The sequence below is a fragment of the Carassius gibelio genome, chromosome A7 (genome assembly GCF_023724105.1).
Source record: "Carassius gibelio isolate Cgi1373 ecotype wild population from Czech Republic chromosome A7, carGib1.2-hapl.c, whole genome shotgun sequence".
Classification (NCBI taxonomy): Eukaryota; Metazoa; Chordata; class Actinopteri; order Cypriniformes; family Cyprinidae; genus Carassius; species Carassius gibelio.
This window is the reverse complement of record NC_068377.1, coordinates 21,137,542-21,163,419: the sequence shown is the minus strand read 5'-3', so window position 1 is coordinate 21,163,419 and position 25,878 is coordinate 21,137,542. Positions and strand designations below refer to the sequence as shown.

The following is a 25,878-nucleotide window of genomic DNA, read 5'->3' as shown; positions in this document are numbered from 1 at the left end:
CTCACTAGGTTTTGGAACAGAGTTAGCATGTATTTCTGGTGCGTTGGCATAAACAGAATAAAAGTGATCCTACCTGGGCACAAAGCGACCAAGGGAGGGGGCAGACATCCGTGCATTACGAGGAGCCCTATGTCTGCTTACATTGTCCCTGTACACACACACACACACAAACAGGTCAGCAACAATAATCATTAGATCAAACATTTAAACATTTAAAATAATTTCTCTTTTGTAACTTTGGAAAATTAAGTCCAAGTGTGTACACATAATTAAACAGCGTAAGAATTTCTGCAATCATTTTTTGGCTGAATGAGAACATCAGTACGATTACAAGGTAAGTGTGGGAATGAATGATAAAGAACTGAAAGAAAATAAATCATTTTTTTGGCAAACATAAATATAAATATGAAGGCTAAATGAAAGACTGATGGGTTTCATAAGTATACTGATGAATATGGATCTGTGGTCCCAGACTGCAGTGAATGCTGAACTCTCCAGCCAGCGGGTGGAATTATTCATCAGCTCAGAGGAGGGTATCTAATCTGTGCCAAAAAAAAAAAAAAAGAAAGAGAGGGGGAGAAGAGAAGCGTGGTTTGGAGAGGAGAGAAACACTGACATTCAACTAGTGTAGGGGATGGAGAGAGGAAAAGTGAGACATTTTTTGGAGCATTAATGGTTCCATAAAAGGACCAATGACTGAAGCCATGAGCACAGACTAATTAGCTGCTTCCAAAAACAAACAAATTAAAGAGCTTTTGAATATTAAAATATGAATCTGGACTTCATAACTGTACTCAAAATAAGAGAGAATGGCTCAGATTCTTACACGTCTGATAATGAGATTGCAAGGGACATGCAATTTCATAAATTGGCTTATGGAAAACCTGGGGAATCAAACCCCCAACCTTGCGCTTGTTAGCACAGTGCTCTACCAATTGAGCTACAGGAACACTATTTTTGTGTTTATATATTATAATATATTTATATATTATAATATATGTTTTTATTCTGATTTAAGCTTTAATACAGCACAGATATCGTTTTGTAAGCAATAAACTGACAGAATTTTATATGAAACTTCCGTTTGCATTGAACTTTCAGTGCTGCAACTTTACAAATATTGTTTGTGCTCAAACAGCAACATGACACACTAACTAACGTTTAAAAACTGAAATCACAAATCAACATATTTTCATACTCTTCAAGACCTGGAAATCAAATCTCATACATTTCCATAGTTTTCCAAACTGCAAAGGAACCCTGGTAAACCTGCTTTGAAATAATATGCATTTTGAAAAGCACGATACAAAACTTTGATTTGAACTTAAAACACAGCAGATGAGAGAAAACAATTATTCTCTGACTTATATAATTTCATAGTTGTCCAACAGGAATAAAGCAGCAAGTTTAAAGCAGTACATTACTACATCCCATAGGAATCAAAGTGCATTTCAAGCCAAGGCTAACGCTAATGCCAAGCGCTATAAGAAGAAATGCCACGGGCAACTCTGGTAAAATTGTTGGCAAGCTCAATAAGTCGGTTGACAAGCAGCAATGATAACATTCTGGGATTCAGAGCCTGCCTTGTATGTTTTTTGGGTTGCCTAGCAACAAAACAGGGAAATAAATCCACAGGGATTTTTACGAGCGGATGAGAGCAGGTTAGAATGCAGAAACAATTTGACACAGGCTTTATGTGTCTGTGTTACTGTTTACTTACTCGAACTCCTCAAAGTCAACTTCGTTGTTCTCCACGCTGGGGGCAGGGCCAGGGGAGAGGCTGCTGGGATTGGAGGACAGGGGTCGGGGTCTGCTGGGGGGGCGCAGAGAGCGCTGGCGAATGCTGTCACGCCGTGACAGATACTGGATCATACGTTGTGCGTAATATGCTGCAGGCGACAACCTACACACACACACACACACAACACAGATAGAACCCACAGTGATGTTAGATATTTACTAAGCAACATACCAAACAAGTCGTCCTACTGTTTCTGTCCTGACGCATGAATCAAATAAATACACATATTAAATAAATACACAAATAAATAAATAGATGCACTGTTACACAATATTCAAAAGTTTCAACTGTTCAGAACTGTGACCAGTCACAAACTGTCTGTTGAGTACATTAAAGCAATGGTCAATAAGAGATGTTTAATAAATTAATCAATATAACATTAGTATAGACAAAACTGAGGTATGATTCACAGATAAACATGTTGTGTTTCACTTCCATTCACTGAATTAGTGACATTTTCATGTTTGTAACCATCTGACCTTTTCCACCCTGACAGGAACCTCCTCTGATCATCTTCTGTTTTTAAAGAGCAGGTCATATGGGTTTTTGAAAAATCTCTCTTTTGCAGTTTGTACCTTAGCTATCCTTAAAGCTGCAGTCGGTATCTTTTGACGCTCTAGCGGTTAATAAACTACTTCTCTCTGTTTATGTCTATGAAGAATCACAAAGGTACTGGTTTACTCTGCCGCGGTACCCCCGAAGCAATCTAAAACAGTCCAAATATAAACACTTATTATAGGTGCAACCTAGTGATTCAGGACAAGCTAAAAACACGGTTTGGAAAATGGATTCATGGTGTACTCACTTATTATATACATTTTGTATACTTTGAACACAAAAAAAAATTACGGACCGCAGCTCTGATTGGTTGTTTCTTACCGGGGCCGAAATTCCTTGCAATTCTTTTAATTTGTAATATTTGGCATATTTCTGTGCTGCTGTGCGTCCCTGTGTTTAATTGCGGACCCGCCTATACTAACACACTCTTTAAATAACAAAGAAAAAACATTGCGCCAGACATTAGACCAGGTTTGAGCTGGTCTATGGAGCAGTCTATTTTCAGCTCCTTAAAATAGCAATGCGCCTGAACACACTTCTTTTTTAGACCAGCAGGCCCATGGGCACACAAATGGGCGCAAATGCATATTTTCCATATTTCAGTAGACATATTTTGGTTTACAAACTATTGTTTCATCAGTTAGTCACATTAGCACTCGACTAACGTACCCACCATTATTGTTTTAAGTCTTCCCAGTTTAGCAGCCAAACTTTAGCTGTGGGCACGATTCGCTTGCATAAGTGTTTTTGTATTTTATGTCATTATAAGAACTGATTGGTGCACTATATTATTGTTTTATGTAAAGGTGCTTTGTCATTGGTAGTACTGGCTAACTGGATCAAGGTGCATCTATTCTCATTTAATTCAGCTGCTGAGACATTAGTTACCATTTTGGAAAACTAAAATCCTTTGTGCAGTTCAGACAGGAAGAGCATCTGGAGTTTCATTCCGTCTCGGACTAGTTGAGCAAGGACATCTGCACCAGCTTGAAACAGATGAGCTCAATGCGAAGACAAACAGAGCTAAACGCCAAATAAACCCCAGGGTGTGACAATGGACACACATCCTAACCAGTCACAAAGAGAATTACTGTAATTATGAAGCAAACGACACAGAATATTCTCCCTCACAAACACATACAATTGCAGGGACAGAAACTTGGCAGAACTTTTTAGAGCTCTAAGGAACTGAGAATCAGCCAAATCAGTGACAGTCTGTCTGAAAGAGCCTAAACACATTGCACACACACAGTTAATCAGCATGTGTTTGAGGACGTGTTTGCGGCCAATATACAGACAGAGAGAGATCCAGGAAACAATCATGTCATACAGTGCCAATTACTTGTGGCTCTGAATGTGCTGGAGTCAGACTATCGCTCTGCTCGGATGGCTTCTAACACCAGGTACATTCTGCTCAGGGGGCAATGAGCCTGTTGTGGTAATTCACAGGTTAGAGGTGTGTGTCAGGCTGTGTGTTTGTGTGAACCTGTCAGCGGGAGTCCGTGCTAACAATCTGTCTTGATCCTGGACCACAGCTGATTCCCCAGAGCTCAACAATGACTCACTAGCCATGAACTCACTTTATTATGAGCCTCACTCACAGACTCAGAGGATGCTGACAGGCAATGTGAGTGCGTGTTTGAATTAGGCGGACATTGGGGTGCTGGCATGTCTGAAATGTCACTCCGCTGTCCGGCAGCGTGACACACAGTCTTCCTCATTACCTAGACCTCACCGGCCAAGTGGCATGACCATGAAATGCAGTTCACGCAACACTCACACACACAAACAAACACATCACACACACAAACAAACAAACACATCACACACACAATGAATCACCTGGCCGGATCGGGATAGATGGGGTGGTCTTGTGATCCAGAGACATCATATCTGGAAAGAGACATCATGGATGACTCCAGCAGCCTCCTACAAAACAGAATTATATTGCTTTGCATGCTTTTGAATGGTGAAGACGTTCCCTCCTGCTCATATAATGAAACTCTGAACAGGACATCACACAAAGATGGTGACACATTTTCCTCCAATCTGCACTACGCTGTTTCTACGGTAACACTCCCCACCATGGGCCATTGCAATCATTAAAAATCTCATCAAACCGAACAAGGACATTAGTATGCTCATTACCGACTGTTATGCAAAGGCTAAATGAATGTAATGTGTAAGTAATGATGTGCGCTCTGCAAGGCCTGGCTAGGAATCGGTTAAAATACATTAAATTGGGGCATTGTTAAGTTTGAGTTTGTACTATTCCTCACACAACAAAGATTATGCTGAAGGCCATTAAAAAAAGAAGACTGAGTCCTGCGGACGAAAACATGCTGCCTCGTACTGGCAGGGCAGAAAGCCAGACGGACAGTTGTGTAGCAAGCAGGGCATTTTTATTCAGCATGAGTCAGTGTGATGTGTGTGTATGTGAATGTTTTTGGTGTGGGTGTGCTCAGCTCTTCATTAGAATGCCATCTTCTGCCCTTTGACTCACAGCAAAAACAGAACGGATCGATTCTGACTCCTTTTCACACATTTGCTTTGTTTGCTGCCTTTGACTCTTAAAGATCAAGATCTGCATTTTAACAGAGATGAAGCACACAAGGCCTCCGGTTCTGGTTATTCTGGTTACTCAGTTTGTCTACAGTCACCCTTAGATTACTCATGATTTGGAACTATAGTCTTTTTAATATTTAAAAAGATAGACCTTTTAATATTTCTCTATTCTACAAGTAACCTTTAAATATCAGCATTTTTATTTTCTATCTATATGCTACTTTAATGAGCCAACTCTCATTAATTAAACAACTTCCATTTATTTTACAATGAAAAGGCTGCTCTTGTTTCATGTATCACACAAGAGCATGTAGTGGGAAGACTTCATTCTGAAACTTTGCTCCATGCTCAAAGCTGTGAGTAAGTAACACTAAACTGGAGCGGGACTCGTGGGAGAACGTCAAATGACAGAGTATTATTCTTGTTGCACTTCTGCATAAGTGAGGTGTGATACTGTTTTTTTGTTAACTTAAAACGCAGCCACATCACAGCACAGCCATGCACATGGGACAGGCTGTCCGGTGACATGCGAGCACATCATCAGAATAAAGGCCCACAGGCCACTCAGTGATGGAGATCTGTGTGCAAAGTTAACGCCACATATGCACAGCGTGATGAGCTACTGCCCCCCAAAGGACTGTATCTGGCATTGCAGGACCCCTCGAGGGGAGTAATCTGGGAGTAAGATTGTCCCACATTTTACATCAGATTCCTTACAAAAGTGCCAATGTGATGAACTTCAACTTATAAAAGTGGGTCGGTTAACTTAACTGCAGATTCCAGCAAAACCAGACTTCTCTTTATGAGCCAAGTGGCCTACTTATTTTAATTAACAAAATGTGACAGTCCAGAGAAGCAGTTAAATACTGAGTCAATGCTTACCTTAAATGACTCAACTACACAGAGTGCAGCATCAGCAGTCTGACCCATGGTTCATGTGGACATTACCAAATCAAAATGCAGGACTAGTTGTACAGGGCCTTAAAAAACAGACCATTTTCTAAACTGGTGACGCACAAACAAATGATATGTCTTTAGCATTCAAGTTTCACTGTGTACTAGCAACTCACTCTTCCTACACTGCTATGATTAAGACTACACATATACTACCGTTCAATGTTTGGGCTTAGTAAGATTTTTTCTGGTGCTAATGATGCATTAAATTGATCAGTAACAAAGTGACGTGCATTACAAAATATATCATTTTCAAAACAATTATGTTATTTTGAACAAAAGAATCCTAGAAAAAAGTATTTCTTGAGAACCAAATCAGCATATTAGAATGATTTCTAAAGAATCATGTCATACAAATGACTGCTGACAGTTTAGCTTTCTAATTGTAATGTATTTTTTTTATTGTAATATTTCACAATGTTACTGTTTTGACTGTTTTTAATCAAATAAATAAATCTAAAACAAAAACTGTGCGGACCACCAACATTCGAATGGTAGTGTACACATACACTAAGTTCACTGAAAGCACTTTTAATCACTTTTCGATAGAAGATTACGTTTTTACACATTTAAATTCAACTAAATTCACGACCTGTCAGCACTTCAAGGACCTGGTGTCCCTTTTAGCTGAGAACACAAGGGTGAGAAATGAAAGCTCACAAATCTCAAATATCAGCTTCATTCTGCTTGTGTTGATATGAACAGCATAAATACAACAAACATGTCCCATTCAAGTTTCCGTCAGTATCTTGCAGATACTTTCATCCGTTCTAGGCGTCTTACAGCAAGTCAGGGTGAAATTTTGCCTTGCATGTGAAGGCTCCCAATGAACCATTTCAGAAGTCCGTCATGCATTTCACTTTTGGCGTGCTTGGTAAACACAACAAACTCTTCTGAAATGCACATAAATCCAAACATAAAAGCAATGACATAAAAACAAGCTGTTTTCCATGTCATACACTTTTCTTTGAAGTCCAAACAAGGTTCCTGATCATCTTACTCTAATAACAGTTAATGTGGCGCATTGCAGTGTGGACTGCTTTGTGATCATGTCACTAAATAACACAGGCTTTGCAATGAGGCTACTATTAAAGAATAAGAAAGATTAAAATTATATTGGACATGACATCAAACTCACAGCTGGTGTGTTAGTACCAGAGCACCTCACGCAGAGCTGTTGCTCACGCAGCCAGTAATAACACAGTTCAATAAATTTTCACACATTTAACTCTAATCATTATTTGCCTTTTAAAAATTGCAATATAATTGGGCTCAATAATAAGGTTGGCCTGTGTGCAACTGTTTCGGGAAGGAACTGTCACGCCTGGGATCTCTTACAACAAACTCTATATTAGTTCATATTATGAACAGAATTTAAAAGTCTACAATAGTTCAGTACACCACAGAAAACCATGTATGTTTAAGTTTGTAAGACATAAAAATGCTCTAAAAGTATTTTAAGTTTAATTTATTCCTGTGATGGAAAAGCCGATTTTTCAGCAGTCTTCAGTGTCACAGGATCCTTCAGAAATCATTGTGATATGCAGATTTGGTGCTGAAAAAACATTTCTTATTATCAATGTCAAAACAATGTGCTCCTTAATATCTTTTGTGGAAACTGAGATACATTTTTTCAGGATTCGTAGATTAATAGAATGTTATACAAAGATTTTATACAAAATATTTTGTAACTTTGTAAATGTCTGCGGTGTTAGTCACTATTGAACGGTTGAGTATATGGCCAAAAGATATTTTTTTTTTTTTTTCATTGCTGCCATTTTAATGTAGATGGCCATGAGCCAACATCTAATATCAATAAGTTGCGAAGATTAGTCATTAATGCAGCTTAATTTCAATAAATAATCTTTCTGGACTGGTGAGGAAACTTGCTATGTTTTCTAGTACAAGGAACACTTTTAATATCAAACAAATAAGAAAGTTTGACTCCTCATGACGTGACCCCTTTAAGCATTCGAACAAGACTGCTTCCTCACCTGCGTAAGTAATCGTCATCTGGTGTGTCTTCAGGCATTTCCTGGTTTAAGGCTTCTTGTGATACATTTGTAGAGCGAGAGGTGGCAGACTGCCTGTAAACATGCTCTAGTTGTCCAGTTTCCTGGTTGAAGACCAGCCCAATGGTCCGCTCCTCCTGCGGACCAGCAACTGTGCTGCGGGAAAAGGGAACATGAGGCTCTGGGGCGTCTGGGCTGGGCTCCATGGGTCTGCGTTCAAGTAGGTCATGATCAGAATGAGAGAGTGGGGCTACGCTGTGGAGGGCAGGACTAGTGTGTTGCAAAGCTGCATTTCTCTCAGCAGATGTTGGCTGTCCTGTTCTCTCCCAGCGCCTAGTACCCTGATTGTAGGTGAAAAGGTTGTGGCAGACTCTACAGCGGTTCATGTGACTGCGTGAAGGGTTTTCGCCACCGTTGAGTGGCTGGTAATGAGATGGACCTGGTTGCTCTGGGTCCATGTTGTTATTCAGCATTTCCCGAGTCTGCTGGTCCTGCCTGTTGCCCTCTTGAGGCTGCGCAAGGTCCTGCATTCCCTCACACTCCATGAAATAGTGGTTAAGGTTACACTGAAGAACATTGCGGATGAAAGAAGGGCTGCTGTGCCCCGGTTCCTCTGTAGGGCCCTGCCTGCTAGAACTGGTTCCTGATGTGCTGCCGCTGCTATGAGAAAGGCCCCATCCATCACTAGCTGAGGTGTAAACAGGTGACTGGCTAGAAGTCCCTTGCTGTCGCAGGACAGAATGCAGGCTGAAAGAGGAAGCGCTGGTTCTGGGTGGAGTCATACTGCTACCTCGTCCATTAAGCACAGAGCCTATCCAATCTGCCCCAGTGAGACGGCCTCCATCTTCTCTGCCTGGTGGTTGCTGCCGGAAAGGTGGGATGGGTGCCATTCCAGCCACTCCCCTCCTCCCAGAGCTAGAAGATGTGTTCCGCACGTTGCTCCCGCCACCATACACAGAACTATATGCCGAGGGCCGATTTGAAGCTTGAGATTCAACAGGAAACCGTGGTATTCGCGGCTCTGTGCGCGCAGACGAAAAGGTAGATGCATGTGATTGTCCCTCCAAGGAGGCGGAGTCTGAGGTGTCTTCGTCAGGCGGAGACGAAACCTGTGTTGATGAACAACGGCTACAGAAACACATGATTCCGAGTGGCTGAACGCAACCATGGTGTGGCAGCTGGGATCGATCCCTCAAAACAGAGTAACGCTCAGACGAATCAGAGGCCTCATCACTGGAAGCAGCGAAAGTGCCCCCAGACTGAGGGACCGAGTTGCGGGAGGATGTGAGGATGTGCAAAAAATTGTGCAAGATGGGCGTGCGTCTTACAGGCTGGGACTGGAGGAAAAAGCGCTGACGGAGATGAGGCATCTCCACACTGTCCATTGGAATCTCAGGATCATCATCATTCTGCAAAGCACAAATGCAAGCATATGTAGTCACAAATGTTAAAGAATAGAAATTAGGGCTAGGCAATATGGCAAAAGAATTCAATCTCAACCTTTTCAGAACGTTTGACCAGTTCTCGATTTTTAACTAGTCAACTTGAAAATGTAACTACAACATGAAGTAACTTTATTTTTTTATTAACCCTCTAGTTAAAAGAAAAAAAATATTCCAAGGGCACCACACATGAACAACATGTCAGCATGAAGTAAATGTTAAACAAATCATTTGTAAAATATCTTTTCAAAAAAAGATGCAGAACTACAAGTACATCTTGTACAAACTTGTCTTATACATATTATATGTTCAGAAATAATACAAGGAAAATGCTTTTTTTTAAAAACCTCAAAATTCAAGGTAATTCAAATTCAAAACGACTGAATGTATAACACCAGTACACTAATATTAACCTTAAATGTTCAGTTAGAACAATGAAACAGCAGCTTTCAGCCTGAAGTCACCATGATGCAAACATGAAATATGTTTTTGTTTTTTTCTGTGTGACATGCGCTAACGTCTCCTGCAACATGAAATTGCTTTCTAACAATGCGGCACTCAACTTAAAAGAAGTTAAACCCCCATCTTCCTGCATTTGTCCTATTCCACTGCCCACGTTGCATCTTTGTCAACACAAAAGCGTATTCTGTTTGAAAGGTTTTTAGTGATATATTTATTCTACTTATGGTCCTTCACCGAGCGTGTCACACGTGAGCGATTGATCACGTGCGCTGACATGTGGTTGGATCATTCTTTTCTCTTTACTGTTAACACTGGCACATTGTCAAAGTGTCTAATTCTAACATTTGGTAATGTTTCTATTCAAAATTGTGATTCTTCGATTTCTAAAAAATAAAATTGTGGCAAAACATTAAATTCAAATTATTTCATAAAATCTGAGAAAATTGCCCAGTCCTAATAGAAATGTAATGTCTTGTGCTGAAACAACAACATTTCCAGCAAGACGACTCACCTGTTGGTTTGAAGGGTTTACAATGGCAGTTAGAATATAGTGACCCAATGGATCAAATCTCACCAACCTGTAAAAAACACAAAAAAACTCAAAAGCAGTTCACTCAAAAAATATAAATCATTCATCAATTACTCAACCGCATGTTTTAAACCCAAACTACTTCATCTTTGAAGCATAAATGAGGGCATTTTTAATGAAACCAGAGTGATTTCTGTCCCTCCATTTAAAATCCATTCCACAAAAACGATGACGCTTCAAAAAGTCCACGTGAGCAGTTTAACCCAAATCTTCTGAAGAAACATGATTTTTCATTTTATATGATGAATACATAAATAGATACATATGATGATACATGAAGTGCATTAAATATAGTAAAATCATTCTCAAATGTGCTTATTTGACATGAGAACAAACCCTCTTTTTTATTGTCAAGCAAGAACATTTGAGAATCCGCTTACCATATTTGTGTGCATTAATCAACGTTAATATGCATTAATAAGGCCTAAATTAAATCTGTTCATCATATTAAGCAATCGTCTATCTTCAGAAAATGGAATAAACCTCTTAACTGAGATTTCTTTGACAAACTTTTTAAAGTATCAAAATTGAGAGGTGAATAGACTTTCAATGGAAGGAATGAAATTTCTCATGTTTCATTAAAAATGTGTTTATTAGTCATTTCTGGTTCTTATTATTTTTTGAACGACAAAGGGTTTGGGTGAGTTGTTGTTGACAAAATTACAAATTTTGTGTAAACTATCCCTATAAATTTATCAAATGTATCCGCATCAAACCTGACTCTTTCTGTCTCACTAGCAGTCTTCACCACAGTAAAGGGCTCCTTCCGACTCCAGTCCCATAGATGCAGCTCATTGTTGGAGGCAATGAGCAGCAGCTGAGCAGTAGGATGGAAAGCAAGGGATGCAATTGCTGAGTTACTCTCTGTGAGCCAGCTCTCGCTGCCTCCCTGAAACAAAAACACACAATTCTTTTGAGAAAAATTAAGCTGTGGCAACAAATCTACAGAAAACAAACATTACAGCAAAGTGTAGAACGATTACAATCTTGGAATACGTGTATGGTCAAGCCGTACATGCAGGTCCCAGATTCGAACCTCTCCATCCAGGCACCCTGAAGCAATAAGGGCAGGGATGCTAGGGTGAAAGGTCAGGCACCAGGGTGTCCGGCGGTGACCCACTAGAGAATGAACACACTTTCCTGTCTTAACCTCTGTGATGTAGATGTTGTGGTTCACATGGGTCGAGGCCATTAAAGACCTGTGAAGAGACAAATAGAAAAAACACTTATCTGATTAGCTTGTAGATGATAGGCCCTAACTGGAAAAGCCTGAAATCAGCCATTCAGGTTATTTAGCAGATCTGTACAGAAGACTATGAGAAAGAAGTCAGAACGGTTGTACCTGTCGGGACTGAAGGCCAGAAGAAAGGTCGAGCGGGGACTGTCTGGTAACTCCACTTTCTGTGACAATGAAAGAAAATCAAAAGAGCAGTGATTCTACCTCAGTCACTTCCAAACCACAGTATTAAGGCCTGTTCACAACAAGAACGAAAACCGTTACGATAGATATACAGGTTCATCTCAATAAATTAGAAACATCGCAGAAAAGTTCATTTATTTCAGTAATTCAACTCAAATTGTGAAACTCGTGTATTAAATAAATTCATTGCACACAGACTGAAGTAGTTTAAGTCTTTGGTTCTTTTAATCGTGATGATTTAGGCTCACATTTAACAAAAACCAACCAATTCACTATATCAACAAATTAGAATACTTCATAAGACCAATAAAAAAAACATTTTAGTGAATTGATGGCCTTCTGGAAAGTATGTTGATTTACTGTACAATACTTGGTAGGGGCTCCTTCTGCTTTAATTACTTCCTCACTTCGGCTTGGCATGGAGGTGATCAGTTTGTGACACTGCTGAGCTGGTCTGGAAGCCCAGGTTTCTTGACAGTGGCCTTCAGCTCATCTGCATTGTTTGGTCTCTTGTTTCTCATTTTCCTCTTGACAGTACTCCATAGATTCTCTATGGGGTTCAGGTCTAGTGAGTTTGCTGGCCAGACAAGCAGAACAACACCATGGTTATCTAACCAAATTTTGGTGCTTTTAGCAATGTGGACAGGTGGCAAATCCTGCTGGAAAATGAAATCAGCATCTTTAAAAAGCTGGACAGCAAAAGGAAGCATGAAGTGCTCCAGAATTCCTTGGTAAACGGGTGCAGTGACTTTGGTTTTCAAAAAACACAATGGACCGCCACCAGCAGATGACATTGCACCCCAAATCATCACAGACTGTGGAAACTTAACACTGGACTTCAAGCAACTTGAGCTATGAGCTTCTCCACCCTTCCTCCAGACTCTAGAACCTTGGTTTCCAAATGAAATACAAAACTTGCTCTCATCTGAAAAGAGGACTTTTGACCACTGGGCAACAGTCCAGTTCTTCTTCTCCTTAGCCCAGGTAAGACGCCTCTGATGTTGTATGTGGTTCAGGGGTGGCTTAACAAGAGGAATACGACAACTATAGCCACTATGCCTTGACCCCAGCTTCAGTCCATTCCTTGTTAAGTTCACTCAAATTCTCGAACTGATTTTGCTTGACAATCCTCATAAGGCTGCGGTTCTCTCGGTTGGTTGTGCATCTTTTTCTTCTACACTTTTTCCTTCCACTCAACTTTCTGTTAACATGCTTGGATACATCACTCTGTAAACAGCCAGCTTCTTGGGCAATGAATGTTTGTGGCTTACCCTCCTTGTGAAGGGTGTCAATGAGTGTCTTCTGGACCACAGTCAGATCAGCAGTCTTCCCCATGATTGTGTAGCCCAGTGAACCAAGCTGAGAGACCATTCTGAAGGCTCAGGAAACCTTTGCAGGTGTTTTGAGTTGATTAGCTGATTGGCATCTCACCATATTCTAATTTGTTGAGATCGTGAATTGGTGGGTTTTTGTTAAATGTGAATAATTTAACAATAAAGTTAAGTCATCACTACATCTATAATGATAATGACATGGAGGAATGAAATTGTTGGAATCACTTTGAGAGTGATTGTTTTCCAGAACATTATACGCTATTTATTTTGAACCTCAAATAGTACATAAACCCTAAAGCTCCACAATTGACAACACAAATAAAAACAAGGTTGTCTTAATAAAACTGAATATCTCCCACACAAGTCAACAGATGACAGAGATCAGTTACCTGGCTTTGCCATTTCATGCGCTGTGTCTTCTCCTCCACAAGCTGCTGTAGGATCCTGTGTGAGGAAAGTCCTCGTGCTCCTCGCTCTCGACTGGACAGGATACACACAGAGTTCTTCTGTCCCACCTTCATCTCCACAAACTCTTCCTCACGCCGACCCTCTCACACCAGACCCAGAGCCGTCCACCGGCTCACACACAACCAGACCACCACTGCTACTGCCACGCCATCATTCTGGCAGCACAGAAAAAGAAATCAACAAATATTCATTCAATATTATTTTTTAAAAAGGGCCAACAAAACTTCTTGAATATCATAACTTGACTACAACTCAATATTAATCTGATGACAATGAGACAATTTCTTGCAGGGTTTAGTTAAGCAACAACAAACAACAACAACAACAACAATAATACATTAAAAAAAAACACACATTCAGCTATTTGCCAACATTTCACATCTTCATTCAGTTTAACTTGATGTACTAAAATGATTAAAACTATAATGAACATAAGAACTATATAGAAAACATATAGGAATATACAGAAACTATATACAAAAATATTAATAAAAACTATTATATGATACTAAAATAACACAGGCGGGAAATTAGATAACATATAATATATATAAGATAAGATATATTTCAACATAAAACATATGAAAGGCCAAAACAGAAAAGAGCTAAATATTACAATAAATAAAGGGATATAATTAAATGAGCTTTATACATAATTAAATACCAGTGTAGCTGGTAGAAAGACAGTAATTATACATATGCTATTTAACAGGTTGAAGAAACTTGAATCAGCTTTACATGTCTTTTGCCAGTTTATCTTGAGCTATTCTCCAGCTGACAGGCTAACGTTACATGTTTGAATTCAGCTGCTATCTTCCGCTAATAAAGCTAGATAGGGGATATAAAAGTGCTATAAACACTAAGTAAATTAATCTTATGGTCCCAGAATAAAGGCACCAGTTATAGTTATATATAATTTACAATGTTTGATTTTGAATTAGAATAACAGCTTTCACATTAGCAGTTAGCATGCTACAGTTTGAGGTAACGTTAATGTATGAATTCAGTTACATGGTGTTTAAATTATTAGTGTTTTAAGTTTAAAATATATTAAAGACGACCACTCGGGGTCTCTGATTCGGCCTACCTCATATTTGTGTCCGAATATACTCCTTGAAATCGTAGATATCAGGTAAAATAAGTAAGTTACGTTGGGACCACTGATCTATCATAGAGAACAGATCAGTGGTTGGGACACTTAAGCAGCAGGAACCTCACTTAAATATTCAGTGCTGGTTTTATTTTCGGGTTTATATAAATACAGTGTGGACTATTTTTGTTTATTCCCGAAAAGAGGGTAATATATAACGTCACTTTAGATTTGTAGCTGTGTTCAACCATAGAGTGCAACACATCCTGCCAAAAAGCGTACAGACAAAGCCAGTAGAGCACAGATTGATCCTTCATAATCAACTACAAAAAACATCGTTCACGGCTGCATGCGCGAACGGGTAAATGTAATTAATTAAACCATGTGAATAAAATAACCCCTTACATTTTCTTTTCTTTTTTCATTAATTATGGAAATGGATGTAGTTTTTTAAAATACCTATATGCAGAAACAAAATAAAATCATTAAAGATAATTGTCAACTAGGCGTATTGATATACGATTTAATATTAATATACACGAATACAAATTATTAGAGTCATGCATATCAGGTTAAATAATAACTCATAAATACTGAATAAAAATATAACAGGAGACTGGATTTAAATTTTAAATGACATTTGCATCATAAACAATCCAAAAAAAACAAATTATTATTCCGGAGTCCTTGACTGTTCCGAGACAGCCAATCAAATCACGTGTTTTTAAAGAAGCAGAATGTGTTGACCAATGGGAGCACTTCCGGAAAAACTCGCATCTCGTGCCTTGTGTTTGTGAAACCTGGGAGACAACGATCATCATTCAGTCAGTGAGGTTACTGTGCTCTGCTTCAGGTGCTTGTCCACAAGTATGGAGTCCTGTTTTCTGGCCATCGCTTTCCTCTTTGCTTTCGGTCTTTCCACTGGAGAAAGTACGCTGAAGTTTGTCACTGTGGTAAGCACTATAATGTTTAATCTGTCTGCAGCTGGTTTGACAGGGTCCGTGTACGTTTTGATAGTTTGTTTTTTCGATTGAAACACAAAACAAAATAACGAGAAACCACCTGTTTTTCGTTTGTCGTTTCAAACCAAAATCAAAGAAACGGTAAAAAAAGAGCCGTTCTCCCGTTTTTGGTTCTGAATCTAAAAACGAAAAATGACAAAACCAAAATCAAATAACGGTCCGATTTTGGTTTTTTGAAATTCCTTTTTCCATTTTTTCGTTTGAAGATCTACATTGAAATACAGACAGGTTGGCCACGTGACCCGGAAGTAATAGTAAATATGGCCTATCAAAATAAAAGCCAAGCTTTTTACAAACGTTTTATAAGTTGGTAATATAGGTTAACCTAATAACTTATTGTGTGTGCAGAGTTGTTACTGTTAGCACTATATTATATAATTAAATTTATATTTAATGTGGTTTCCACCGTAATGGACAGCGATTCAACGTGAATTCCCACGTGACGTCATGCGCAGGCCTAACTAATAATGAGGGAGATTGGGATTCTGCCATCAAAATATCAGTCCCTATCTCGTCTTTGCCATTCGATTGACACCCTCGTAAAACTTGTGTTGGTCCTCAAATATAATTTTATCCTAACGCATCATATCTATTTTCAAAAAGCCCAAGGACACGCTGTTACCTCGCTCACGTTATAAAGTGTTAATTAACATATTAATATAAATGTATTGAACTGGCTAGTTAACTAATAGTGATAGTAGTTTGTTTATAATACAATAAAAAACGACATATGTGAAGGTTCTCAGTCCTCCATGTAACGTTAATAATCCAACGAAGTTTAAAATCAAGGGCGGTTCAAAACGATTACAGACACCAGTAGGTGTCGCACTGTGTCTGCTTTGTGCGAGCTACTGTCATGGAGATATTGCTTTATGTTCTGTAATTAAAACACTTTCCATTATTTTCATTACAACTGTGCTTTCACAAATCACGTTTCCTAGCACAGCTGCTTAAGGCATTAGCCTACTCAATAAAATGAGCTCTTTCTCCTCATGTTTGATTGTCTGATTTACATGTGCTATTATACTGCGTGAAGTTTTAGTTGACTGTAACACTCACAAATTTAAAAACATGTCTCACATATAGGCCTTCAGTCCAGTTGGGTGTGTGGTTCTACTGTGTTATAATAGACAACAAGCAGTATGTCATGAAAGTGAACATAATTTATTTTATTAAAATATTTATATTAATTTATTATTTGCATAAAATAACATAAAATGAATACAACAAAAGGAGTTCTGCAAGTGAGAGTAATAGAAAATAAAATTGAACAATTTATTAATTGCATAAAATAACATAACAGATGAACATAACCAAACTTAACCATTTGACTTAACTTAAAACCTAAACCTAAAATAAAAACTAACTAAAACAATCTCCTAACTAATAGTGTCTTTCAAAACATTCACAATCTCCCCCATCCCTGTAATTTAAATTTTTTTTTTCTTGGAACATCTCGTCCCTGCATTTTGGGCAGTGCGGCGAGGTAGTTGCCCACTGCTCAACGCAGACCCGGCATCCAACGAGGCTGCGGCAGCACGGTGCCACAACTGGGTTTTCCATCACATCTGCAAGATTCAGAATATTTTTCAACAAATATTTCAACAGTTGTCTCAAGCAATTTTCATCTGTCTCATTTCACTTGTTAGTGTTACAGTGTGTTAATAGTTATATATTCCCATTGACTACAATAATTACATTTTAATAAAAATTGTAGTCATAGTAATGATATTTCTAAACATTCCCATGTATCCCCTATATATCTCTGTAGTTCTAAGCCTCTTTTTCTATATTGTATGACAGTAACATCCATATATATATATATTTTTTTTTTTGCTGGTTACATCTTCACTGAAGCTACATCACACTTATATTGATACAAATATTAAAATCCAATATGCCATTGCAACAGGACAGTACCCACCCAGCCACAGCTTGTTCATCCTGCTGCCTTCTGGGAAGAGATATAGAAGTTTCTGCTGCCGCACCAACTGCAGAGCAACATTTCCCCCCAAGCTATCAGACTCTTAAACTATAGTTCATCCTCAGCACTGCTCCACTGATCATAGTTTTTTTATGTTTACCATTTTTATAATTGCTTCTATATTAGCCTGATAATGTCTGCTATGTACCAGAAGGGAGATACAAACTCAATTTATACTTTATACTATTATATATATTATATTGTGACAAAATATACCCACCTACCTTAAAGAAGAATAAAGTGAATGTTTTGGAAAGGCAGAGTCAAAAGTTATGACCTTAAAATGATTGAAATGTTGTGGAAGGATGAGGAAGCAAGCAGCTCATGTGAGGAAACCCACCAACATCCAAGAGTTGAAGCTGTTCTGTACAGAGGAATGGGCAAAGATTCGTCCAAGTCAATAAGCAGGACATATCAAAAGTTACTGGAAACGTTTTGTTGCAGTTATTCCTGATGTAATCAGCGTTGACAGCCTGTTTTTAGTAATGTAATTATGTTTTGGGGTTTTCTTTTGAGGACTTTGTAAAATGTTCTTACCTTAGGGCTTAACAAATGTTCTGCAGCCATTGATTGTACATGCAATGCCCTTGAAAGCATCTATGTGCTATATAAAATTTTAAGACTTTTATGGATTCTCTTCACTGGCATAACACAATCAGAGTTTTGTATGTTATACAAACTGGAATGTGTATAGAGAAGAAAGATTCACAAAGTATATAGCACACTGGTAAATCATTATTTTGGCTAGATGGCCTACATTAGGATTAGGACATGTCTGATGTGAGTTTGTTGTCTGAGCTGCTATAAGAAGCTGATAGCAGTGCAGTGTTATAATCAGGTTAAAACAGAAGCAGGTTTAACTCTGGGCTGGGTGAATGATGATGATGATGATGATAACTAGGCAAATAAAAACAAAATACAACGAACAACAATAAATACATCTGTATCAGTAATCTTGATTTAAAACAGTTACCAAAGACACCATACAGTCAGTCATTTAAATACTGCCACCTGCTGGTAGAAAGGGGGAACAGTTATTCATTACGGTGGAAACCACATTAAATATAAATTTAATTATATAATATAGCGCTAACAGTAACAACTCTGCACACATAAGTTCTTAGGTTAACCTATATTACCAACTGTATTGAGCCAAACAATGCGCTCATTAAACGTGACTGGTGATGTCTGGATAGGCACGATGTTAAATAGCTGTAATAAACTACTGTTGCTAACATATTTATTCCGGTCCAGGTTTATATAAGGCTATTTATTAATAGATTTTTCTTCTAACGTTTCTCTGGTATAACGTTAGCGCTGCATAATATGACCGTTCTAAAAGCTTGGCTTTTATTTTGATAGGCCATATTTACTATTACTTCCGGGTCACGTGGCCAACCTGTCTGTATTTCAATGTAGATCTTCAAACGAAAAAATGGAAAAAGGAATTTCAAAAAACCAAAATCGGAACGTTATTTGATTTTGGTTTTGTCATTTTTCGTTTTTAGATTCAGAACCAAAAACGGGAGAACGGCTCTTTTTTGACCGTTTCTTTGATTTTGGTTTGAAACGACAAACGAAAAACAGGTGGTTTCTCGTTATTTTGTTTTGTGTTTCAATCGAAAAAACAAACTATCAAAACGTACACGGACCTGACAGAACCTTTTGTCTTAAAAGCTGTTCATAAAACGACACACACATTCTGGCTTCTTGTTATGTGTCATATTTCTATGCATTAGAACTCTGTGTTTTTGTGTAAATATGAACTGATGTCTGTGTCTTCTTTCAATGCTTTGCGTTGTCTTCGGTCGATGTCTGTCTACTTCGAAACGGCATCAATCATAACGACGTGTGAGTGGTAACGTAATATCTGCTGACACGAGTAACCATTGTTTGCTACCAACTTTGTTTTTAGCTTGCAACTTGTTCTCGACATAAACTTTGTTTATTAGATATTTTAATAAACCTACCGGCTTAGTCAATGTTTGTGTTCATCACATGATGATACTTGTTTTTGTTTTTCATTGCACGTTCCTGTCTAAGTCAAGTCACCTTTATAAACAAAATACATTGCCTCAAAGCAACTGAACAACATTCATTAGGAAAACAGTGCGTCAATAATGCAAAATGACAGTTAAAGGCAGTTCATCATTGAAATCAGTGATGTCATCTCTGTTCACTTTAAATAGTGTCTGTGAATTTATTTGCAATCAAGTCAACGATATCGCTGTAGATGAAGTGTCCCCAACTAAGCAAGCCAAAGGCGACAGCGGCAAGGAACCGAAACTCAAAAGGAATAAAAAATTTTGATACAAGCTTAAGTCCACTAAATTCTATCGTGCTTCGTTTGTTTCGGAAAAAGTCCTGGCTTTTAATGGACATGTTTTGCAGATCCAGTTATAAGGGCGTTCTGACATGGAGGCACATTCATTTTGTGGTATTTCAGAAGAAACCGCTCTCCATTTATATTTTGATTGTACAAAATTTAAACCATTTCTTTGTTCTCAAAGGTCTTATTATGAAAATCATTTATGTCTTGAATGCTCACCACTGCCAACTTCTTTATATTGAATGCAGAATTTTTCATTCATAACAAAAAATGGTTTAAATCCCCATTTTGTATCCCACTATAATTCTTATCACTTAATCTTATAAACAATAATACAAATATCAGATTTTTAATATGCTGTATGAGAGTATTTAAAGATTTAACTTTTCTTCTTTTTGTGCTCACAAATCTACATGTTTATTCTACTTAGTTCTTAAGTTGGTGTTATTGTTTCATTTTCAAGATATGAATGTTTATACATTTTGTTTCACCTCTGTGCCACATAAAAACCATAAAACCACTTTTTTTTGTATTGTGGTTAGTCATATTTGATACTCACACCTGTTTTAAATAAGTGAATAAAAGCGTTTTGTGGGAAATCATGACGATCAGGTCACTGCAGATGAGGAAGTATGAACCAGAGGGCTGAGTGATTTGAAACGTGATTGTGTGACATGACTATAATTTAATGCATTCATAGAACACCTACTTGATGTTTTGAAAGTGATTTCAATAAGTCCTTCTATAGTAGACCTAAGTGGATAAGATAGACCTTTAGTGTAAAAGAGAAGTCACAAGCCAGAACTGAAATCTTTATGCATTAAACACATTGAAATAAGTCTGATTTCTGTGAAAGACCGAGATAAAGATAATGAGATAAACTAAATTTGCTCATCCAATTAGAATGTGTTTACAGACAACTGTGTGACCTGTATCTGGGTGTCAGGATGAGCACCTGACAAGTTGGTTTTGCTAAACTCCGCACAGTTGCACGGTGTAGTTCTTTCCTCTGAACACACACATAAATCCCCAATACTTATGAGATATATGACTTCCTCTCTGTCAGCTTTATCGACATGGTGACAGATCTCCAATCGAGATCTATCCAACTGATCCCTATAAGGAGAGTGACTGGCCTCAGGGATTTGGACAGCTCTCTCAGGTACAGTATGCACACACACACACACACACACACACCCACACCCACATACATACCTTATGCTCTTTGTTTTAACTGGTTATGTGCTACTTCAGTTGCCTTTAGTTTATATAGAAACATGCAAGTGTCTGTGCGTGCTAAATTGTGTTTATATATACATTGAGGGGGTGAACTGCTCCTTACATAATTAAAACAGTTTTTGTAGAAACATTTTATGAGTATTATCAGTCATCCTCTCACATTCAGATGACACTTTTTTTAGTTGGCACCAAATTACTGAATGCACCTTTAAGGATTTAATTAAATTCTTTCCATATAAGATTTAGTAGGAGGCTGATTTTATTACTTCAACTCAATCTTCTGATCATTCCAGGAGGGAATGAAGCAACACTTCGAACTGGGTCAGTTTTTAAAGAAACGCTACACGGGATTCCTGAGTGAGAGCTATGACCGGCATGAGGTTACTGTCTCTCTAAATTATTGTTTAAATATGTTCAATAAACTTTAACAGAGTTATCAGACTTATGTGTTTACATAGAAAAAGTAATCATGTCTTTGTGCCGTAGATATTCATCAGAAGCACAGATGTTGATCGGACTCTAATGAGTGCAGAAGCAAACCTGGCTGGCATGTTCCCACCTAACGGTTCTGAGGTGTTTAATCCAGATTTGAGATGGCAACCAATACCTGTTCACACTGTCCCAGCGGAAAAAGAGAAGGTAATACATCACACTGAAGTTCTGTTCTCCCTTTTCTCTCCAAATTTTTTGCAGCACACTGAAACTTGGCCCTGACCTCTCTTCAGTGATGAAGTCAAATTTGCACAGTAAATGTTTAAAATCTGTTTCCATTGCTACACGATCTGCCTTCAGTGTGTTTGTATTTTTTCTTTCCAGCTGCTCTCATTCCCTCTGGAAGACTGTCCACGCTACACACAGTTAATGAATGAGACTGAAAAAACAAACATTTTTCTTAACATGACTGAAACCTACAAGGTGAGTCCACCATGTGATAATTAACATTAATAATTAAACTAAAAACATTCTTACCTTAGATTTTAACAATTTAAGACTTTAGGCCTGTTTTAAGAACATATTGAATCCCTACATCCTTGTTTTGTTTGGGTAAATATCATGTAAATGGAAGAAATGTAAATCGTTTTATTGATTTTGTGAAAATGTTTTGCCAGATGGCAGAAAACATATGCTCCTCAGTCAAAGTATTTAAAGTTTTAGTGCTATTCTGATTCCATTTTAAATCTCGCTCCCTGTTTTTTTCATGTTAGTAATTTACTTGCATGTTAGTATGCACCTTACAATGTTAGCATGTATATGTGCACAAAGACAGTAGAAACAGTAGATTAGCCATCCCAGCCATATTGGTTACTACACTTATGGGGATGTCATTATGTTTTTATGCAGGGCTTTTTCGCGATGGTGAGAAATAAAACAGGACTGGAGAAACTCGACTTTGGAAATATTTGGAGTTTGTATGACACATTGTTCTGTGAGGTGAGTTTCACCTGGTATTTATGTGCACACATGCACTCATGGCTATATCTAGGATTAAAAAACTCTGCCAGTCAATCTCACCTGCTAAGTATCGTTTTTAAGAATGAATGATATATTGAAATGAAGGCGGTGTGTGCAAATCTAGGTTTTTTTTTTTTACTCACTATCAAGTGCAGATTTAGGGCTCCAGAAGAAACAATTTCATTTATTTTCTACATAGAGGAATTTATTTTAAATGATAACGTCAAAATGATTCAAGATCTACTGTGAGCTACAAAGCGTTCTCCCTACACTCTCAAACTATTTCAATAAATGTGCATATATAGATCTATCACAATTTTATTTGATTGTTATTGGGCATTTACAATATCACAGGAGGCTCTTATTACACAAACACATTTATCATGACAGTCGTTCACAAGTTTGATGGCTTGTGGGTAAAACAATTCCCCGGTCTGTGTGGACACATTCATGATATTATGAGGCTTTGCGGTAAATGTCTTGCAATAATGGCCGTACCACAAACTGAATCACCATTACTTAATTTTATATCAGACTGATCTCATGATGCTCAGAATAAATTAAATCCTAATGCTCAGACAGACACCATGAACTGTGTCAGATCAGAAAATCTTCCCTCTCCACCTCTTCTCGTTATTCTCCTTCCCCAGGCAAAGCATGGGATGCGACCACCTGATTGGGTTACTCCAAGTGTGATGGAGACGCTAAAGGTCTTAAACAACTTTGTTTATCAGATTTTGTTTGGAGTCTACAAGAGAAAAGAAAAGTGCAGACTTCAGGGAGGTGAGAGCTTTTTCTTTTTTAAAGTAATTTCAAATAAACCTACAATAATGGCAAGTAATATACAACAACAATAGCAAAAAAATAAACTAAATGAAAACAATAATAAGAGCCAAAAAGCCAGAAAAAAACTATTATATGAGGTTAAACATTGAAAGTAGTTTTTAATATTTCAAAAAAGAGAGAGGATTCTTGTTAATATAGTTAACATATAGTTACACATATAGGCAACTGAGTTTTGTAGGAGTAGATGGAGAGGCTGCAAAATGAAACAATGGGCATTTATAGTGCAGGTAAATGTCAATGTAAAGAAACCGTGGCTGGACTTATTCTAAATTCAAACTGAAATACACAAGTGCAGTACTGTGATCCTGTGACACTTTATTGTGCTAAAACTGCACTTTTGCTTTCATTTACAGGCCTGCTGTTAGGTCAGATTATTAAGAATCTGTCAAATGCTGCAGCACTGGACTCTAAACAGGAAGTGAAGATGATGGTATACTCAGCTGTGAGTCATGTGTCACACTTAAATGAAACATCAGCAGACCAAAACACCCAAACTTCCCTTTTTCAGTCAATAGCCTACTAAAAAATAAAGAAAGAAAAAGAAAATAAATGTGTCCTCTTTAGAGTAAGCAGTTCATGTAATGTTCTCCCATGTAACCCTTTCTTCACTAGCATGACACAACAGTTGTAGCCCTGCAGGAAGCTCTGAATGTCTTTAATGGCCTGCAGCCACCTTATGCATCGTGTCATCTAATTGAACTTCACCAGGAAGAGAACGGGTAACTGTGTGTCAGAACTGTGTTTCTTAAATCCATGTTTCAAGTAGACACGCTTTGGTCAACCAAAATATACCTTTGCGTTGCTCTTTCAGGATGTTTACAGTGGAGATGTTTTATCGCAATGACACTGATGTGTCTGAACCATACCCTGTGTCTTTACCGGGCTGTTCCCAGCGCTGCTCCCTACAGGACTTTGTGAACCTCACACGTGAAGTCATACCACAAGACAGGGATAAAGAGTGTCAGATAAGGAAGGAAGCCACAGACAAAGGTAATCACAATCTTTTATGTTAATAAATGCTGTTTATTGTTTGCAAACGTATGCTGTTTGCTGTTTTATGTTTGTGTGAACATAAATTGTAAATTATGTATATTTAATTATTTATTGATATTTATAATGCAATTTATTTCCTATGACAAGATACTATTTTAAATATCTTTCAAAATATACATAAAGTGGTCAACCATATTGATTATATAGATTTTAATATAGATTTTTCTATCAATTTGAGTTACTTTGATTTAAATCGTTCTCTCTCTTTGATATATGTACAGAGGTCATTATCGCGCTGGCTGTGTGTGGATGTCTTCTCTTCCTCCTGGTACTGCTGCTGTTTGTAGTGCTATGCCGTCTAAAAGACCCCATGGGTACCTATAGTCATGTCATAAATGAGAGTGATTCCTGACAAACGTATCGGCTCCTCCGCACAGAGGAACTGTGGGACAGTGAAGAGGAACTATGAGGACACAACGCCAGTTTCTTGAGAAATTCTTAAGACAACTGACAAGACAGAACTCTTTTTGGCCACACATTTATTTTTCTTTTACATTGGGGAACACTTGATATCGTTTTATTTACTTGTAACCTTAAGTGTTTTGAGGAAAAGGGAATCATGAGTTGTGATGGTGTCAGTAGCATTAACGTAACAATGTTTAGTGCACAGACATGTAACTAAGAAACTTGACTTCATGTGTGTCTTCGGCTCAGGGATTTTATTGTAATGGAAGATTGTTTACAAGTGTCAATGATGGAACTAAAACTTGAACTCAATATGTCCAAGATTGTGAGTCCTCATTGAAACAAGGATTTTGGCGTCCTACTGTTTGTGCTCCCAGGCCCTTAAATCTACTGTAGTTGTCAACGCCTGATTCAGATGGGACAACAAAAGCCTACTTAATAAACATTGAGGCCTTATAATGCACTCTTACCCTCATGATTTTCTCCTGATTTACAGCAACAGAAGAGTTTTGATTAGTAAATTTCTGAATTACAACATGCTGATATGAAAAGTCTTCTCAGGTTATAGGGTTAGTTCGCCCAAATATAAAAATTATGTCATTTATGACTTACCCTCATGTCGTTCCAAACCTGTAAGATCTCCGTTCATCTTCGGAACACAGTTTAAGATATTTTAGATTTAGTCTGAGACCTTTTTTGATTCCTCCATTGAAAATGTATGTACGGTATAATGTCCATGTCCAGAAAGGTTATAAAAACATCATCAAAGTAGTCCATGTGACATCAGGGGGGTCAGTTAGAATTTGTTGAAGCATCGAAAATACATTTTGGTCCAAAAATTACAAAAATGATA

General features: G+C 37.9%; 2 protein-coding genes across 2 annotated transcripts in view; one reads left to right on the top strand and one right to left on the bottom strand.

The window, feature by feature from the left end:
- Positions 1-14,998, bottom strand: part of LOC128016804 (activating molecule in BECN1-regulated autophagy protein 1A-like) — a 74,409-nt gene extending 59,411 nt beyond the window's left edge. The window contains 10 exon segments of the mRNA XM_052601606.1: positions 74-148; positions 1,721-1,903; positions 4,202-4,288; positions 7,873-9,299; positions 10,306-10,372; positions 11,100-11,272; positions 11,399-11,582; positions 11,726-11,784; positions 13,527-13,760; positions 14,693-14,998. Coding sequence (XP_052457566.1) covers positions 74-148; positions 1,721-1,903; positions 4,202-4,288; positions 7,873-9,299; positions 10,306-10,372; positions 11,100-11,272; positions 11,399-11,582; positions 11,726-11,784; positions 13,527-13,658 — 2,387 coding nt within the window. The 5' untranslated portion in view covers positions 13,659-13,760; positions 14,693-14,998.
- A 455-nt stretch (positions 14,999-15,453) lies between these two features.
- LOC128016800 (lysosomal acid phosphatase) lies at positions 15,454-25,488 on the top strand. The gene is made up of 11 exons (XM_052601600.1): positions 15,454-15,648; positions 21,097-21,192; positions 21,563-21,649; positions 21,756-21,908; positions 22,086-22,184; positions 22,611-22,700; positions 23,372-23,504; positions 23,921-24,009; positions 24,180-24,286; positions 24,379-24,557; positions 24,842-25,488. Exons 1-11 carry the CDS (start codon positions 15,565-15,567, stop codon positions 24,970-24,972), a joined length of 1,248 nt encoding a protein of 415 aa, XP_052457560.1. The 5' UTR covers positions 15,454-15,564; the 3' UTR covers positions 24,973-25,488.
- The last annotated feature ends 390 nt before the right edge of the window (positions 25,489-25,878 follow it).